Genomic DNA, 18,521 nt, shown 5'->3' with positions numbered 1-18,521 from the left:
ACATCTAATCTCTATGCAGTTTCTGAACTCGAACTTAAAAAGACATCTTACATTCAAGGCTTAACACTTTCTGGCTTTCTATTACTGAAAATAAATAGCGTAAGATAACTTTTCAAGACATCTTCACAATGGTCTTAGGTCAAAAGTTTAAAAATCACTAATGGTTGGTCGGATACAGGTGGCTCATGGCTGTAATCCTGGTTACTTGAGAGGCAGGAAGTGGAAATCAGGGAGGATCAGAGTTCATGGCCAAGGCAGGCAAAAAGTTCATGAGACCCCATCTCAACCAATAGCTGGGCACAGTGGTTCATACCTGTCATCTCTCAGCTATGGCAATAAGCTTATAATAGAAAGATCATGGTCCAGACTGGCCTAGGCAAAAAAAGCAAATCCCTATCTCAAAAATAACAAGAGCAAAATGGGATGGAAGCGTGGCTCAAGAGGTAGAGAGCCTACCTAGCAAGTGCAAAGTCCTAAGCTTAAACCCTAGTATTGCAGTAAAAAAAAAAAATCACTAATACTTGGTAGGACATATGAAAAAACAGCTTCACAAAAAAAGATTTTCACACTGAACTTCAAAATCTGATCATTAGTGGTAAAACATTCCAAATAACAAATAGGAAGACGTAAACACTAAAATAACATACATAACATAAGTATTATAGGCAAAAACCAAGCATGCTTTCTCCACAGCATTGCCATAATAAACAGTCTTAGTAATTAACTATAGGAAAGGCACTCATGTAAGTTGAAAGTAAAATCTATTAAGTCCTTCTAACCTCAAAAACTCCAGGTTCTCAAAGCAAATAAGCCAAAGCACAAGAAAATGTGATTGGTAACAAGTGGAAGTAGATACTCTGGTGCCAGGCCCTGTTCACAGAATCACATACTGAACCACCTCGAGATGCCTTTCTGCATTACTATAATGGCTTTACCCCCTGAGGAAGTAGGAGGGCCAGTCCCAAGTACCTAAAAAGCGGGAGTGGTCTATTCCTGTCCCTACTCACTGCTAACAACACAACAGAATGGAAATGCAAAAGCATTCAAGTCAGAGAGAGATGGTTTCAAGTCCTCCCTCAGCTGCAGAAGTCCTGCTGTTCTTCCTGGCCAAACCTTCAGTTCATGCAGGCCAATGGTCCTTCAGGAAGCCCCTAGTCCCAGAATTATGCAGCCCCACAGGTACTTTCAGAGTAGCCTATCTCCCTCCCAAAAAACACATGCCTCCTTATTGTCACTCCTTCCATTTGGTCTATATATATGAAAGAAGCACCTGCCACATGCCAGATACTGTCACAGCTGAGACCTAGCAGGGAACAGGAGGGCAAAGGTCCTGCCCTCCTGGAGGAACATTCCAGAAGGGCAAGGCAGACAGTAAGAAGGATGCTAACTGGGGTAAACATTATAAAGGAATTTTTTTTTAAAAAAGAGGTGCATTACTGTGAACACTCTGGGTATTTTCGCCTTGTTCCTGAACAGATTATCCATGATGGAGTGAAAGGAATGCTTGGTTAGAGCATCAAAAAAGACTAGATTCTGTCACTAACCAAATCAAGGGTTCTCAGCCTCAGGTGGTCACTTGATCATTGATTTTTTAAAAAATTCTGATGCCCAAGATGCAATTCTGACCAATTAGGGCAAAATGTCTGGGGAAGGGACCCAGGCACCAATATTTTTTAAAGGTTTCCAAATGATCCCAGTCTTGTGACTCTGGGTAACTCTGACTTTCTTGGTTTTCTCAAAAGTCAAATGTGAGGGTGACCTTGAGCAGGGCTTCTTCAACTTTATGGGCATGTGGTCATCTGAGGATCTCATTTCAATACAAGTTCTGATTTACAGGTCTATGTGGGACAAGAGCAAATGCTTCTAACAAGCCCAAGGTGATGCCGTGCCAAGATTAACAGTCATACCTTACTATCGATAACCAGATGATCAACCTAAAAGATCAGGAATTAGGTAAATATCTAAGAATGACCCTACCAGTCCTGACACTCTTCAACTGCATAATACCATAAATCCCTAAACAACTTTAAAAAAGCACTTTTGTCTGTTAATGCAGACTACAATACAAAACTATGCTCGAATATCCAAGCAAGATAATTAAGAAAAATTATAGGAATACTCAATTAAATATAGTGCCCTGTATCTGCTAGAAGTACCCAAGAGGGGAGATGCAGAACTCTGGAAAATATAATCCCTGCTTTCAGAAATTACAGTATCTAGTTAAGGAGACAATGCTAAAAAAGAAAAAAAATGAAAAAATAATACATGGACTTTTAAATGCTAATGAGTCAGGTACCAGTGGCTATAATCCTAGCTTTTTGGAAAGTTGAGATCAGGAGGATCAAGGTTTGAGGCCAGGCAGGATAAATGGTTTGTGAGAACCCCATGGCTGAAATAACCAGAGCAAAATGGACTGACTAGAGGTATGGCTCAAGCAGTAGAATGCCTGCTTTGTTGGTAAAACCCGAGTTCAAACCCCAGTCCCACCCAAAAAAAGAAAAAGAAAGGCTAAAATGAGGAGTAGTTGGTAAAGGTGAGTAAAGGTAGTAACCATCAGTGTACCAAGCACAAACTCTTTGAAGGCAGGACCTATATATTATTCATTTTGTCTGTCTTCAAAGAACCTAGGTCAGGATGTTAAACATAGGCACTTTCATTATATGTATGTGGTATGGGGTAATGGATTAATGAAACAAAATGCTGTATGATAAGACGTGATTACAGGCTTTGGAAAAGAGAAGTAGCATGATGAAAACTGTATTTACAGTTCTTTGAAATAAGAACTGAGGATGTTTAAGTCTCCACAGAGTACCTTTAAAGCTAACTGAGGATCCACATAGTTTATTAAATCAAATATGGAGAAAGGCCATATTGAGTGCGACAAACCACTGTACCAACTAGAAGTGAATACATTAAACATTTTTTGCCACTTATTCTATCATGACTTAGACAGACTCTTAAAATCCATGGCAACTGCATAGATCATTACATATAAATAAAAAAGTTAAAGCAGAGCCTGAAACTCTTAGCCCCTTTACTAAACTCACCAGTTCTATTTGGCATTCTAGGCAAGGTATCTAGTTAGGCAAGCTAACTCTACAGAACAAATTGTATAATGACTCAAATGCCATAACTATTTACTTCTAGCTCATGTAAAGTCCATAGCATGTGTCCTTGGTCAGCAGACAGCTCTCCTCTAAGCAGTGGCTCTGGCACCCATGACCCTTCCATCTCGTGGCTGGGGGCTTCCTGGGTGACTGGACTCCTCTGCACTGAGACAACTGAGGAAAGGACACATACTCATGACTCAAGGTGTTGGGGCCCAGGCCTGGAAGTAGCATACTTCTCTGTGCTCACTCCATTGACAAGAATTTGGCCACGAAGCAGGCATACCTAATTGTAAGGACATCTGGAAAAAGGCCAGTAGAAGAGACAGGTTCAGGATCAGCTAAAAGTCTCTGCACAATGTCATCTGTAAATTGTCTTTTAATTATAGAAGAGTTACTCTTTTCAAAAAATGTCTTCTGCTAACCTACAACTCCACCTTTAATCCCTAGTCATTCAGTATCTAAAACAAGTCTAGTGAACTTTCTTCTCTGATAAACATTTTTCTGACATACTCCAAAACAGACTGTATCAATGGTATCACTGAAGGGATGTTTGGCTTATTCATCCCAGTACCTCCAGTACTTAATTCAATGTCTGCCACATAACAGAAGCTCAAACATTTGTTGCATTTATGGATGAATGGCATTCTTAAAGTTCACAGAAAGTAAAAAAAGGTAGTCCCATCTCCTGCCCTGGGATTTACCAAAGGCCGTTTGTCCCTTAAGCACAGTTCTCCTCTGGTAATACTGCCCTGTTGCTTCCTATCCTCTGGTCCCCAAGACAATCACTCTGAGATCCTGTGCCTCAGTGCTCCTGCCCCTAAGAATCAGTAGCCATCAAGTCTCAGTCCAGCAATGCTGTGAATTTTTTGGAAGGAGTCATATTCTTTTACTCATTCAAGAATTCAGGCACCCTTTTTGCTGTGGGACTGCTGGTTGCTGTCGAAATGGGCAAATTCATGTAACCCAGGAAAGTGGTGCTGGTCCTAGCCGGACGCTACTTCGGACGCAAAGCCATCATCGTGAAGAACACTGATGATGGCACCTCAGATCACCCCTACAGCCATGCTCTGGTGGCTGGAATTGACTGATATCCCCGCAAAGTGACAGCTGCAATGGGCAAGAAGAAAATCGCCAAGAGGTCAAAGATAAAGTCTTTCGTGAAAGTTTATAACTACAATCACCTTATGCCCACAAGGTACTCTGTGGACATCCCCTTGGACAAGACTGTTGTCAATAAGGATGTCTTTAGAGACCCAGCTCTTAAACACAAAGCCAGATGGGAGGCCAAAGTCAAGTTCGAGGAGAGGTACAAGACTGGCAAGAGTAAGTAGTTCTTCCAGAAGCTTCGGTTTTAGATGTGTTTTGTTCCCGTTATTTAAAAAAAAGAAACAAGCTGCCTGCCTGCTGCATTGATTATTCAGACTGGTAGAAGTAGACCTTTCATAGGATAAGAGAGACTGGGTGGTAGGTGAGGGGCTGTAGGAAAATATAAAATAAAATAATGACCTGTAAAAAAAAAAAAAGAATTCAGGCAATATAAGTAAAGTTACTTTAGGCCAACTAAGGAAGAATGTGTGTGGGGGGTGCGCAATAGTTTTCACAAATACTAAAATTTTGGCTACAGCACAAGTCTGCTAAATAAGAAAGTACAAGGTCTGTGAAAAGACATGTTTTGGCCAGCCACCAATAGTTCATAACCATAATCCTAGCCACTTGGAAGGTTGAGATCAGCAGAATATAGGTCCAGGCCAGTCCAGGCAAATAGTTCATGAGACCCCATCTCAACCAACAGCTGGGAGCAGTGGCACACACCTATCATCCCAAGCTATACAGGAGGCTGAGATCAAAAAGAAGGTGGTTTCAGGTCAGTGAGACCTCATCTCAAAAGGGTGGGCATGATAGTGCACATCTCTCATCCCAGCTACAGTGGGAAATTTCAAATAGGAGAGTTGCAGTCCAGGCCATCTTGGATAAAAAACAAGATCCTACCTCAAAAATAACCAGAGCAAAAACAGCTGGAGATATGGCTTAAGTGGTAGAATGCTAGCCTAGAAAGCACAAGGCCCTGAGTTCAAATCTTGTACCTCCCAAAAGCTCTTTTTACAGTAAATTTTTATAGTATAACTATAGCACATGCACACACACACACACACACACACACATGCTACTATACTATTACTCTTTCCACACTCCACTTGGGCAGGTACAATAAAACAAGGAAATGCTAGCCTCTAAGGGAACTGAGGCACAGGTCATTTTAGGCTCTCAAATAAAGTTCAACACCTAGAGTTGAGTTCAAAAGCAAACAAGTGGCTACAACAGCCCACAAAATAATTGTGAGTCTAAGCAGCTTGCAGGAACTAGCCCTATAAATCAAACCTGATTTATGGCCTGAAAAATAAGATTACTTGAGTCACTATTACCAGAGATCCATATGAAGTATATTTAAAGTGATTTCAGAAGTTTAAAAAATCTTTCCTGTTATGAATCATGGTGGCATTAGAATTTTCATAAATTTTTTAAATAAATTTTTATTTGGATATAGTCATTATACAGGGGGGATTCGTAGTGACAACTCCAATGAGACTTATATCCTACGTTAGTTACACTGCCCCCATTGTCTCTCCCTCTTCAACCTCCTCCCCACCCCACTTAAAGCAACTGCAAGCAGTTTCTTAGTTCTGTTTCATATAGGTATATGAAGTCCATCTGCCATATACTGTGAAAGAAGGAGATTAAGGTGACGGTATATGGCAGAATTTTCATACATTTAATTTGGCCAGGAAGCAAGTATACTCAACAGTCTGAAAGTAATCAGACAGCACTTAATAAATATCCCCATTTGTACAAATATACATATTCTAGAACATATTCAGAAAAAAAAAACTATGTAAGACTGAGAATTATATTTCTCAGTAGTACTTTAGTAGTAATGCTAACCATTTTTAACTACTCGAAGATAAAATACCAACAGAACCAACCCAACAAACTAGGTCTTTCATCTAATACTGCATACATACGACAATCATTTTCTTACATAAAATTTTTTCATCCTAAAAGGTACAAGACATTATGCCTGCTCTAGAAAAGAGGATGCCAAGGCAGGGCCGGGCATTTGGCCAGGGCCCCAGACCAGGCTCCCCATACTGTTCTGAGCTATTATTTTCACAAGAACGCAGGACTCACTCCCTAGGAATTCAGAAATGCTGCTCCACAAAGAAAGTACTCAGGTTGCTCTGGCAGAAAGCTAAAGCCAATGGACATACTGAGGAGCAGCACAGATTATCTGTAATGTAACCTGGGAGGTGGACTTCCTAAAGGCACTGAGGCAGTGGCACAGACACTGCTGTGCATGCCTGGATATTGATCTTGTCTAAAGAAGATTTTCTGTGCTTCTCAAACAGTTTTTGGTCCATGAACCAGACCACCCGTCACCTATCACTACTGTTCAAAAAACTGAAACCTCATCAAAGCTAAAGCAGGAATGACACAGTTTCTCATAACAGAGCGTTGAGGCGTATACCGAGAAAATGGCAGCCACATGTCCCTGAATGGAACTCAGCTATCTGGGCCTCTCTTAATCCAAACACAGCTAGAACTAGGAAGGAAGCCAGGACACACTCGAAAGGCCAAGAGATTTTTATAAAGTCCACGCACACCAGCTCACCTACTTTACTGCAAGAAGAGGCTCTCTGACCCACATTCCTAGCATAGTTACTATTAAACTACTCACAGTTCTAACAAGCTTAATTATCAGGCTGCCAAGCCCACAGAAGATCAGAGGCAACAAACCAGAAGAAAGAGAGCTAAAAACTGACATAGAAGCAGAAGCAAAAGAGTGACAAGGAATAGCAAAGACAGGTTTTTTTTAAACAGTAAAAACTGAACACAAGACCTTGAAAGGTACAGCAGTTTGGGATCACTTATCATAAAAGCAACACTCCACTCAAAAGACCCTGAAAATATCACGGTATTAAACAAAGCCCAGTTCAATAACATATATAACATGAACCCAAGTTAAAAAGGAAAATATAACTTAAATTTCATGCATTCTACTTACTACAGGGAGAAAAGGTTGCATATTTAATACCTTTAGTTTGCATATCACATTACCTCAGATAAAATACTCCCAAATGGATCACTTCATTTCATCCTCAACAACCTCATAAAAGCAGACCCCTCCAATGGCCAGGAACCTCTGGTAAATAATTTAATTTTAGCAAGGTAGATGGGTTTATCAGTGGCAGGTATAAGACAGTATGATAATTTATAAACAGGAGAGAAGACATGAAAAGGCACCTATGCCCCTAGATGGGGATGAAGGGAGAGAGCCAAGAAAGCTGCCTGAGAAGGTCATCTCAAGGCCACATCTTAACCTTCTCCTAGAACTTCTTCACTTCCAAAATGTCCCTTACTGAAAGCTTCCATCTTTCCATTCTACAGGGCTTCCATCTGAGGAACTGCCCTAATGTCTCCTAGTCACATTGTCCCTCCCTACCGTGGTAGACAAACTTCATGATATACACCTACCATAAACCCCATCCCCAATGTTAATACCTTTGTGCAATCCCCTCCCCCTCTACGTGACTAGACTTGCTTCCCGCCAGCAAAATGTGGCAAAGGTGATGATGGGCTCTCAATTACTTCTGTCTTGCTAGCTGACTCTCCTTTGTAGCTCTGATGAAGTAAGCTGCCATGTGGGAAAGACCCACATGCAGAAGCTTAGAAGCAGATTCTTCCCTAGCTGAGCCTTCTCATGAGAGCCCAGTCCTGGCCAACACCTGGACTGTGGCTGCTGGGGCTGGGAGGCTGCAGACTGGCCATGCCATTCTGAACTCCTAACCCATGAAAACCCTGAAACAATAAACATGTGCTATTTTAAGCCACTAAAATTGCAGTCACTTGTTATAACATCAGTTGGTAATCTAATAAACTCATAGCCCAATAGATACACCAGCATGTGACTTTGTTTCTCACCTTGAACATCAGTAATTTCCCTATCGTTTCCACCAGTAATCTGCATATACTACCAAATTCTTGGAAGAATCATCTACCCTATCTCTATTCCTTGTCCCTCCAAGTCACTATCAAATTGACAAAACGATAAAACACACACATACACACACACACATACACACCCCCACCCACCCTCAGCCATACAAGTTCTTTCTTCAACCCAGATAATTCTTACTACAGACAATTCTTGCCAGGAGTGATTTTCCTAACTCCAGTCCTTCCTATTTGCTTACTCATTCATTCACTTAACGTACAAGCATTTTCTAAGTCCAAGCCTCAAGTCTCTGACATCTACAAACATGCATCTAATTGAGGAAGAATGAGAACAAGCACTTCCAATGCTACAGCCAGGAAAACCATAGAATGCTATGACTGAGGACACAGAGAAAGGGTCCTCAATCCAATCTGGAAAGAGACAAGTCTAATCTAAGCTGAAACCCAGGGCACAGAGTCAGAAAGCACATGTGTGAGATGTGTACTGCATTCTAGAGGAAGGTGTAACTTCTAAATCAAGGCAAGAACAAGGTACAAAGCCTATAGCCATGAGGAAGAATGAGATCCTGGCACAATCAGAATCCAGATTATTTAATATGGTGTCTGTGCAGAGTGGAGAGGAGATTAAAGAGGTCAGAAGGTGGTCCATATTAGCATCTGAAAGAAGAACTGACAATCCAATCAATTCCACTCCTCTGAAAATAAATAAATAAATAAATAAATAAATGCCTCTCCCAGAGCACAGAATAAAACCCAGGCTCCTCAGTGAGACTTCCTAAGCTCCTAGTCACTACTACTATTTCAGGACTATCTACCCATATGCACCATGAATTCCAGCCACAGCCACCACCACCACCTCTCCTGGTTTTGCCTTTTCTCCATTTCCTCTGCTTGATTTTTCTCCTCCAACCATCATGTTGACCTATCAATGATTCCAGGCCAAAGTCTACCTCCACCAGGAAGTCTTCCCAGTTCCTCCAAATGCCCTACGACAGTATTATGAACTGCTTGAGTCAGTTACATCCTCACCTGCTCCCCTACAGACTTTTATCTCTACAGGCTTGTGGAGTACATAGTTAATGAAGTAAATCCTAATGTCAGACTACGAAAAATGATCAGATAAAGTTTCAATTTACCAGAACTGTATTTGCAAGAGGACAATCATGGAAGGTCACAAAGAAATAATTACTTTTGAATTATATGAAAACAATCAGAAGCCTGGATTTCTTTGTGTTTTCATATAATTATCTCTAAATAAAAACTGCTATGTAAGTTTTTTAACGTAAGTAAGCAAGCTCAGAAACAGTAGGTAATTTCTTCCAGGGACAGAGTAAAGCAAAGACAAATTAGGTCTTCACATACTTTTTCCCAAAAGCTACACAGCCAAAACAACCCCGTCATCTCCACATATCCCACTAACCAGCTCACCTGATTACCTGGAATTTCTTCCCCTAATTCTTTCCTCAATCAATCTCCATGTTCCTCCAGATTTCTGCTCAGAAAGTGTCCCCAAACTCAGACTAGTCAAATCCATTTACGATCCAATGCACTCACATTCATAGCACTGTATTCTACTTGGAATTCACATGGCATCTTGATTAATGTTAGTCTTCCTCCTGTTAGCTCCATGAGTGCAGGAGCTGAGTCTGTCCTTCCCTGGGCCTGGCACAAATAGGCACTTTGCTATTACTTGTTCAGAAAGTGAACTAACTCAAAAGTATAATAACAACTGATGATCACATGGCCCCTGCAGTACAAGATTCCAAAGTATCTTCTAATGCATCCAACAATAAAACTTATATAAATTTCAGTATCGTGGTTTTATTGTAACATGTTTTAACTCTGATAATTAAATATTTAATATGTAATCTGCTAATTCCTAGTAACTGGAATGTGTGTTAACCAGAATACTTTTTATCCTATACAGGCAAGGCATCAGGAAATTTTCACATCAAAAGAACACATACTACAAGAAACCATCCTACAAGCTCTCTTAGAACTTGAAAAGTAGAGTTCCAGCCTAAAAGTGACCTACAGTGTTTCACCAAGTCAGCCTACTGTGTCAATAAATTAAAGCATGTTATGTTGCTGAGGCAAGAGTGCTTGAGCTAGCCAAGAGTTCTTAAGCATATAGCAGATCCCCAAGAAAGGACTTTAACTCCCTAAATAGATACACAGATTTAACAATTCCAGTTACCTTTTTGTAGAAATTAACAATCTTAATACTCAAATGGAAATGTAAGAAACCTCGAATAGCCAAAGCAACCTCGAAAATAAAGAAGAGTTGGAGGAAGGAGGCCTGGCAGTTCTTGATTTTGAAATTCACTATAGCTAGATGTGGTAGTGCATACCTGTAATACCAGCACTGAGGAAGGAGGACTGCAATCAGTTCCAGGTCAATCTGTGCTTTGTGGTGAGACCTGTCTCAAAAAACAAACCTTACTACAAAGCTACAACAATTAAAAGTGTGGTAATGGCAGAAGGATAAATACATATAGGTCAACTAAATAGAACTAAGACTCCAGAAATAAGCCCACACATTTATAGTCACTTGATTTTCAACAAGGGTAGCAAGACACTTCAATGAGGAAATAATGGTCTTATTTCAATAAATGTCACTAAAAACAGCTCTCTATACACAAAAGACAAAGTTGAAAGCCAACCTCACACCATATACAAAAATTAACTCAAAAGTGAACTAGAGACCTAAATGGAAGAAAGAGCTAAAACTATAAAACTCATAGAAGACAGGTGTAAAGTTTCATGGCTTTGAAATAGGCAGTGGCTTCTGAATTATGACATCAAAAACTTAAGCAACTTAAGTTAAATAGGACTTAAATTTAAAACTTCCGCACTTAAACAGAAACTATCAAGAAAGTGAAAAGGCACCCCAAGAATGGAAGAAGATATTTGCAAATTGTTTACTTGATAATGATATACACAATAATTTTTTTAAAAAACTCTTACAACTCAGCAACAAAACAGTAATTGACTTGACTCAACAACGGACATGAAATTGAACAGATATTTCTACAAAGAAGGCATACAAACAGCCAAAAAACAATGCAAATCAATGGTGGCTCACACCTGTAATCCTAGGTACTCCAGAAGACAAGGATCAGGTGAATCACAGTTCAAAGCCAGCCCCGGCCAAAGTAGTTCTGGAGACCCTATCTGGAAAAAAAGACCACAAAAAAGGGATGGCAGAGTGGAACAAGCAGTAGGAGTACCTGCGTAGCAAGCATAAGGCCCTAAGTTCAAACGCCAGTACAACAACAACAACAACAACAAAAAAAAAAAATCAAAATCCAATGAAAGACCATTTCTCATCCACAAGAATGGACAATAATAAGTGTTAGTAAAGACGCAGAGAAATTGGAACCTTCATACTTTGCTAGCAGGAATATAATGCAAGGCAGTCATTTAGCAAAGCAATTTGTCAGTTCCTTAAAAAATCAAGTTTAAACTGGTCATGGTAGCTGAAGCCTATAATCCTAGAAACTCAGGTGACAAAGATCAGGAGGACTGCAGCTTGAGGCCAATCCAGGCAAAAAAGTTCCCAAGACCCTGTATCTACCAATGGTTGGAAGTAGTGGCATATACCTGTCACCCCTATACAGGGAAACAGGAGGATCGTGGTCCAGGCTGGCCCAGACACAAATCGACTCTACCTCAAAATTTACTAAAACAAAAAGGGGTGGGGTTGTGACTCAACCCTAGCAAGTCCAAGGCCCTGGGTTCAAACCCAGCATGATCAAAAAGGAAAAAAAAAAGTTAAGCATAGAGCTAGGCATGGTAATATGCTGCTATATGCCCAGCTACTCAGGAGACAAGAGATAGGAGAACTACAAGTTCAAGACCAGCCTGGGCCAAGTTAGCAATATCCTATCTCGCAAACAAAAAAGTTAGGGCATAGCTCAAGTGGTTGAGAGCTTGCCTGGCCAGCATGAGGCCCTGGATTCAATTTCTAATACCACAAAAAAAAAGTATTATCTGTATCATATATTGCTACAATTTCACTCATTATGTTACCCAAGAGAATGAAAACATGTCTACACAAAAACTTAACGCTCATAGCAGCATTTCTCAAAATGGTCAGATGGCAGCATAACTCAAATGCCCATGAACCAGTGAATGATAAACAAAACGTAGTATATCCTTACAAAAGGGTATTACTTGGCCATAAAAGGAATGAAGTAAGAGATGAAGGCACGGCTCAAGTGGTAGAGTGCCTATCTAGCAAGTGCAAGGCACTGAGTTCAAACCCCCGTTCTGCAAAAAAAAAGAAATGAAGTAATGATACATGCTATAACACAGATGAACCTTGAAAATATTATACAAACAGAAATAAGTTAGTCATCATACCAACAGAAATAAGTCAGTTACAAAAAAACACTGTAGTATTCCATTTATATGAAATGTCCAGAATAAGCAAATCCATACAGACAGAATGGAGATTAGTAATTGCCTGGGGGAGGGGAGAATGGAGAGTGACTGTTAATAAATACAGATTTTCTTTTTTGGAGTGATGAAAATGTTGCAGAATTAGATAGTGATGACAGCTGCATAAATATACTAAAAACCACTGAATTTTTAAAGATATTCAAATGTTACACCTCTGTTGTGGTATATGAATTATATCCTTAAAAAGTTGTTACTGAAATAGAAATTAAGCTGATGGAGGGCTCAAGTAATACAGCACCTGTTTTGCAAGCATGAGGTCCTGAGTTCAAACCCCAGTACCACCAAAAAGAAAAAGGGACTCAAATTCTTAAACTACTAAAACTACTTTGGTGATTATGTTTTACTAAAACGTTATATACTTTCCTCTTTTGTTAAGCAGATATAATACTAGGCGTTGCTTTTCTGAATACCATATATTCAAGGTCATCACTGTGAAACATCAATTACTAAGCCACTATAAATCCAAATAGTTCAATGTTGCTCAGGCTCTCAGCCTTTTACAGAGTACCTCCAAACAACTGTTGTTTCAGAGGCTTCAACCTGCCATCTACTCCTACTTTCTCCTTCTGTTTCTTCCTTGTACTGTGAGAATTCATGAAAAACAAGAGATTACAGACAGGGAAGATATATGAAGAAAAGCCCATTATAAGGGTGTATACAGGTGTCAGATGCTTAAACAGAGGCTGCTTTCTGTGCTCTTCCTCCCAAACCACTCTAAGGGCAACATTTCTCTTTCTTTCTAAGGATGCACCCTTCTAATCTTTTAATCTTATGGCCCTATGATTAGTGGAAGGGGGAAAAGGCCCACCCAAACATCTGAACTATGATACCTCAGATGTTACTGGCATCCCCCAAACCTCCTTATTCTACCTGAGAACCTCCTCAGAGGAAAGACTACACAGACACTGCATTCTGGGGCATCCTGAGTTGCCACTGTTCAAAGTGCAAGCTTTGGGACAGTTAACACCACCCACCAGCGATTTATTACAGACACACATGCCCACACGTGCACACACACACTCACATACAGAGGCTACTCAGGATGCTTGGTCTCCTATCTGTAGCTACAGTGAACATTTTCTCTGCAAAAAGTTTAATCACTACAGCAACCGAACAGAAGAAACCCATTTGGAGTCAATATCTATTCTTTTCTACTGCTTAATGGAGACAGTTTAAGGTGCCAGGGCCCCTGCTACAGCCCCTTCTCACACAATCTCTTCTCACTCTGACTCCTCTAAATGACCAGCAGGCCACTGATCCTAGTCAACCTTCCACTGCGATGAACACCTGGTCTACGAAAACAAAGTATCCAGCTGAGAGAGCCACAGAAGGTGAAGTCAGACGATAGTGAGCACTAGAACTAGAGTCAAGACATGGATGGGCCATGACTGCAACCACAGTGGGCCACACGTGCACGCAACTTAAGCAAGGAAACTACTGGAGAAAGCCCACTGGCAAGGAGAAATGGAAGGGAATAGCAGAAACAGGAGTCTTGGCATTCCAGGAGAGATCCCAGCTCAGCCCAAGGCGTCTCTAGCAAGAACATCCAGACTCCAGGGACAGTTCCCAGACTATCCCACTGCCCTTCTAGTGTCTGTCCTGGAAGCTGAGACTGATTCTGCCCTTAGACTGATACTGCCTCTATCTGACCTAACCTAGTGACCTGTGATCCTTGCAATCCAAACTACTCTTATTTCAAGTGGGGCCAGCTTACCATCCCAGACAACAACCCCAAACAAACTGTTTCCAACTGTCCACCATGAACCTCAGACAAACCAGTCAATCCTCCTTACAAATATAAATACTGCAAATATTGGAGTCTGACCTAAAAATCACTTTCTGTATAGATGAATCTCAGGGTCTGATTACCATCATTTATTAGCTTATTTTGTTGTTGTTGTGATTTTTTTTTGTGTGTGTATGTGAGTGTGTGTGTGTGTGTGTGTGTGTGTATGTGAGATGAGTGTGATTTTTGATGACTTATTTAAGGCAGTCTTCAATCCTGGGGTAATGAAAGTACTTCCATTTTTCATTCAAATCCATTTGAAGTTTTAATTTTTTTAATAGGGGCAGAATATACTGAACATAAAATTAAGCATTTTAGCCATTTTTGATCCCCATACAGCTTAGTGGCTGTGAGTACTTTCACACTGTTAGGCACCATCAACACTAGCCATACTTTATTTTAAAAAGCGTTCTGATAATCATGACTTTTTACTTTTACTAACAAATGGTTCTGTCTCTGTTAATCCACCAAATGACAAAGGCAAGGAGCCTCATCAGGGCAGGACTGTGGTAGGATGGTGAAGACAGTAGCAAAGAGCGTCCGCCACAACTTGGAGCAGCCCCAGAGCAGTTCAATCCATCCTCAGTTCTTCCAGACACAGCCACAGAGGCAAGACAGACTAAAAATACTTGAAGAGGACAGATGCAAGCTGTCAAGGATATTCAGCGCTGTTAGAGAGGTCATCGCTATCACCATAGTTGCATCAGAAGGCACTCATACAAGCAGCAATGGGTCATATTTAGAATAATTAAATTCAGTACAGAAAGACTGATGTTCCTTCCCACCCACAATGCCTGCAATAAATTCCTGGGTTTTAAATTTGGCCAAGTAATCTATGATCAATTTCTAGAGGACCCCTAGGAAGAAAGACAAGTACTTCAAAAGCTCTGAGTACCCACTCACCACCTTTCCACATGTTACAGCTTTCTTTTTAGCACAACAGCCTCCATCAATAAAACTAAATGTGGAAGAAACCTCCATCGAAGCTTTGTCAAAGCAAATGACTCAATCAGCACAGAGAGAGAAAGAATAAGGCAGGGAGTGTTTACCAGACACCAGGAACTTTGTGTGCCCCTCTGAATCTTTAAATAAGAAACTTTCAAAAATGAATGATGCCAAGGCCTCCTCAAATAGCCAGGCCAATAGCAGCCCAGGGACTATGCTCAAGTAAAGATTCTGTATTTTGATTAGAGTGGACCCACAGCAACTCCCCAATCCACATGAGTTTCTTAACAGGAAGAGCATTTACTAAATTACTGGCAATCAATACATTTTAATAAGTTATATCAATCCACTCCAAAAATACACCTAAATGAATATAAATACTAACTTGAACATAAAAGGTTTGTGGTTAGCAGATACTTTTTCATCTGTAATCATGTATTACTTGTCTGTTTTCCAAAACTATGAGCCCTCGACCTGAAATCTTAGAGAATAACAAGGAAGAATGAACATTTTATGTTGAGCATATTCTTTAAAAAACCTTAACAATAGCCAGGTGCTGGTGGCTCATGCCTGTAATCCTAGCTACTCAGGAGGCAGACATCAGGAAGATCAAGGTTCAAAGCCAGCCCAAGCAAATAGTTCACAAGATCCTAGCTCGAAAAACCTTTCACAAAAATCAGGCTGGTGGAGTGGCTCAAAGTGAAGGCCCTGAGTTCAAGCCCCCGCACCGCAAAAAACCAAAAATCCTTAACGTTTTTATATTCCTTAACGTAATATTCACAGTGTGGTAAAGTCAGATGTAAAAAATTAGCCTTCTAAGTACACTAGAAAGGAGGCACTACAAAGGCAGAAGCTCAAACTCTTCTTATATGGCTTGAACTTACATATTTGTTCTAGACCTGGAGCAAGTACCCAAAAGGAAAACAAACCATTACACAGAACAGCTGAGTATCAGCAAAGCAACAATTAAGTGAAATCCCTATATTTTCTTATCATGATGAAAAGAACTTTAGAGGTCATTTCTAGAACAATACGTTATCCAACACATGAATCTTCTCAACATCAATACTAACTCATTCCATAGAGGTGAAGTCTGAGAAGGCAAGATGAAAAGCTGGGCTAGAATCAAAAAGGAGAAGCCAGGCATGGTGGTTCATACCTGTAATCCTAGCTGCTCAGGAGACAGGAGAGGGGAATAGTTAAGCTGAAGGTAAGTCAGCGCAAAGGTAGAAGAGAGACTCTGTGTCAAGAACAAATCAAAACCAAAAAAGCTGGAGGTATAACTCAGTCATAGAGCACGTGCGTAGGTCCTGGGTTCAATCTCTAGTACTGCAAAAAAAGTGATGAAAGAAGAAGTACTGCCTGGTAAGAAGGAGAAGGTGGGTAGGCTAGAGAGAGAACAGCTTCTACCTCCCAGTCCACAGAAGTGGCTTGAGAAAGGACAGCAAAAAATGCATTGCTAGCTGGGACCCTGAGTCCTGTGGCCAGCAGTCCCAGCTACTGAAGGAAAAAAGCACTAGACAGGAGTCAAAAAGGACTTGTTCTAAAAGACTCTGAAAAACTTAAAGCCTTCATGGCCAGAGGACTAACCTATCACTGCTTCCTTTAGGTTAAGACAAAAACAACAATGCTGACACTATATATATCATTTTTCCAAACACTGGGAAAACTAATCATCACAGTCCCCAACTTTTCATAAATCCTACAGAAGTACACAGTATTAAAAATTAGAAAGTTTTTAAAAAGAACTATTCATTTCTTCAATATTACTTACAAATAGGGGTTGGGGGTTGGTTCAGTGGTAGAACACACTTGCCCAACATCCACAAGGCCTTGGGTTCAATCCCCAAAACAACAACAAAACAATTACTTACAAATAGATTCCTCCTTATATATATTTAAATAACAAAGCTATCTGGTTCTTAGGAAAAATAACAAATGCCACTTAAGTCTTCAAATGCATAACCACGAGCTTGCTTTATTTTCTACCTCTTAGTTCATCTACCACTCATCTCTGACTACTCATCTCTGTTCCCCATCAAACAACTCAGTTCAACCTAAAGGAACATGAAGCTCTAGTTTCATTTAGTTCTCCTATCATTTAAGGATAGGTGACAATCTGTGAGTTGTCACCAGGCTTTAAAAAAAATCATCTCTAGCATGAGACATTTGTGAGAGCAGGGGTTCAATACCCAGCATGAGAGAGGGGGGAGAGGAAAAGAGGGAGAAACATAGGGTATCAATCAAAATGGTTTCACTTTCAATCATCTACTCGAACCATGAATTACAACTGAGCTAAAATCGTACTTCCTAAATGCAACTCATTTTATTCTAAATGTTCTTGGCAACTAAGTATCCCAAAAAGTCAGAAAACCCTAAGAAAGCAAAGAAAAAGAACTTTTTTTACAGCTCACCATTCGTCAACCACAGGAGGCTTGAAAGATGCCATGGGCCAAAGGCCCAGCCTCCAACTTGGTCCTACAGAGGAAAACTCCAAATATTTCTTTAAGAACTGTTCTCACACAGTACTAAATTACAAGCATTGACCTTCCTGGAGGAAGAGCTGGAGTCCACAGCTACATGAGAATACAATCTAAGAGAGCTGAAATCTGACTCCAACACAAGGGATGTTACGCCAGTTCCATAATAATTGAGTTTATTTAAAATATAAAATATTTTAACATATAAAATAATAAAGTTATTTAAAATGTTTCAAGAGTAACAGAATGCTCAGAAAAACACAAATTCACTCCAAAAATAATTTGAGTAGAACATAATTTAAATTCCAGGCCTAACCTTTCTGAAATAACGCAGAATTCTACATTTCAACCAAATCATAAGAGAAATACTACTTTATAACAAAAGAGCTATATAGCAGAGCATTCTGAACTTGCAGAGAGAACAAAAATATTGTGTCAATATGTTCACAACACAATTCAATCCACAAAAATCATGAGATAATTAAGCTGTTTTTAGATTTCAATTTATTTGGCTAGGAACCTTATCCAAACTGCATTGATGCAAATCAGTATGAGCAACTCCAACACTATTAAAATAACTCCAGACTTATCCTTTGTTCTACCTTTTATCGTTGCTTTATAGGCTAATGGTAAACTGGTGTGTGTACATGCCAGGAAATAGCTCAGTATACAAAGTAAAAAAAGTGATGTGGAATCATCAAATTCATGAATGAAAATGCTTACATC

The 18,521-nt window shown here is 40.0% G+C and overlaps 1 protein-coding gene and 1 pseudogene across 1 annotated transcript in view; one reads left to right on the top strand and one right to left on the bottom strand.

The window, feature by feature from the left end:
* The window catches only part of LOC141415479 (uncharacterized), a 110,216-nt gene that overhangs the window by 89,872 nt on the left and 1,823 nt on the right, over positions 1-18,521 (bottom strand). The window contains exon 3 of the mRNA XM_074052193.1: positions 11,208-11,294. Within this exon, the coding sequence (XP_073908294.1) occupies positions 11,208-11,294 (87 nt within the window). The remainder of the gene's footprint in view (positions 1-11,207; positions 11,295-18,521) is intronic.
* LOC109676965 (large ribosomal subunit protein eL27-like) lies at positions 4,055-4,598 on the top strand (annotated as a pseudogene).

Source organism: Castor canadensis, chromosome 13 (assembly GCF_047511655.1).
Source record: "Castor canadensis chromosome 13, mCasCan1.hap1v2, whole genome shotgun sequence".
Classification (NCBI taxonomy): domain Eukaryota; kingdom Metazoa; phylum Chordata; class Mammalia; order Rodentia; family Castoridae; genus Castor; species Castor canadensis.
This window is presented reverse-complemented; position numbering and strand designations above follow the sequence as displayed.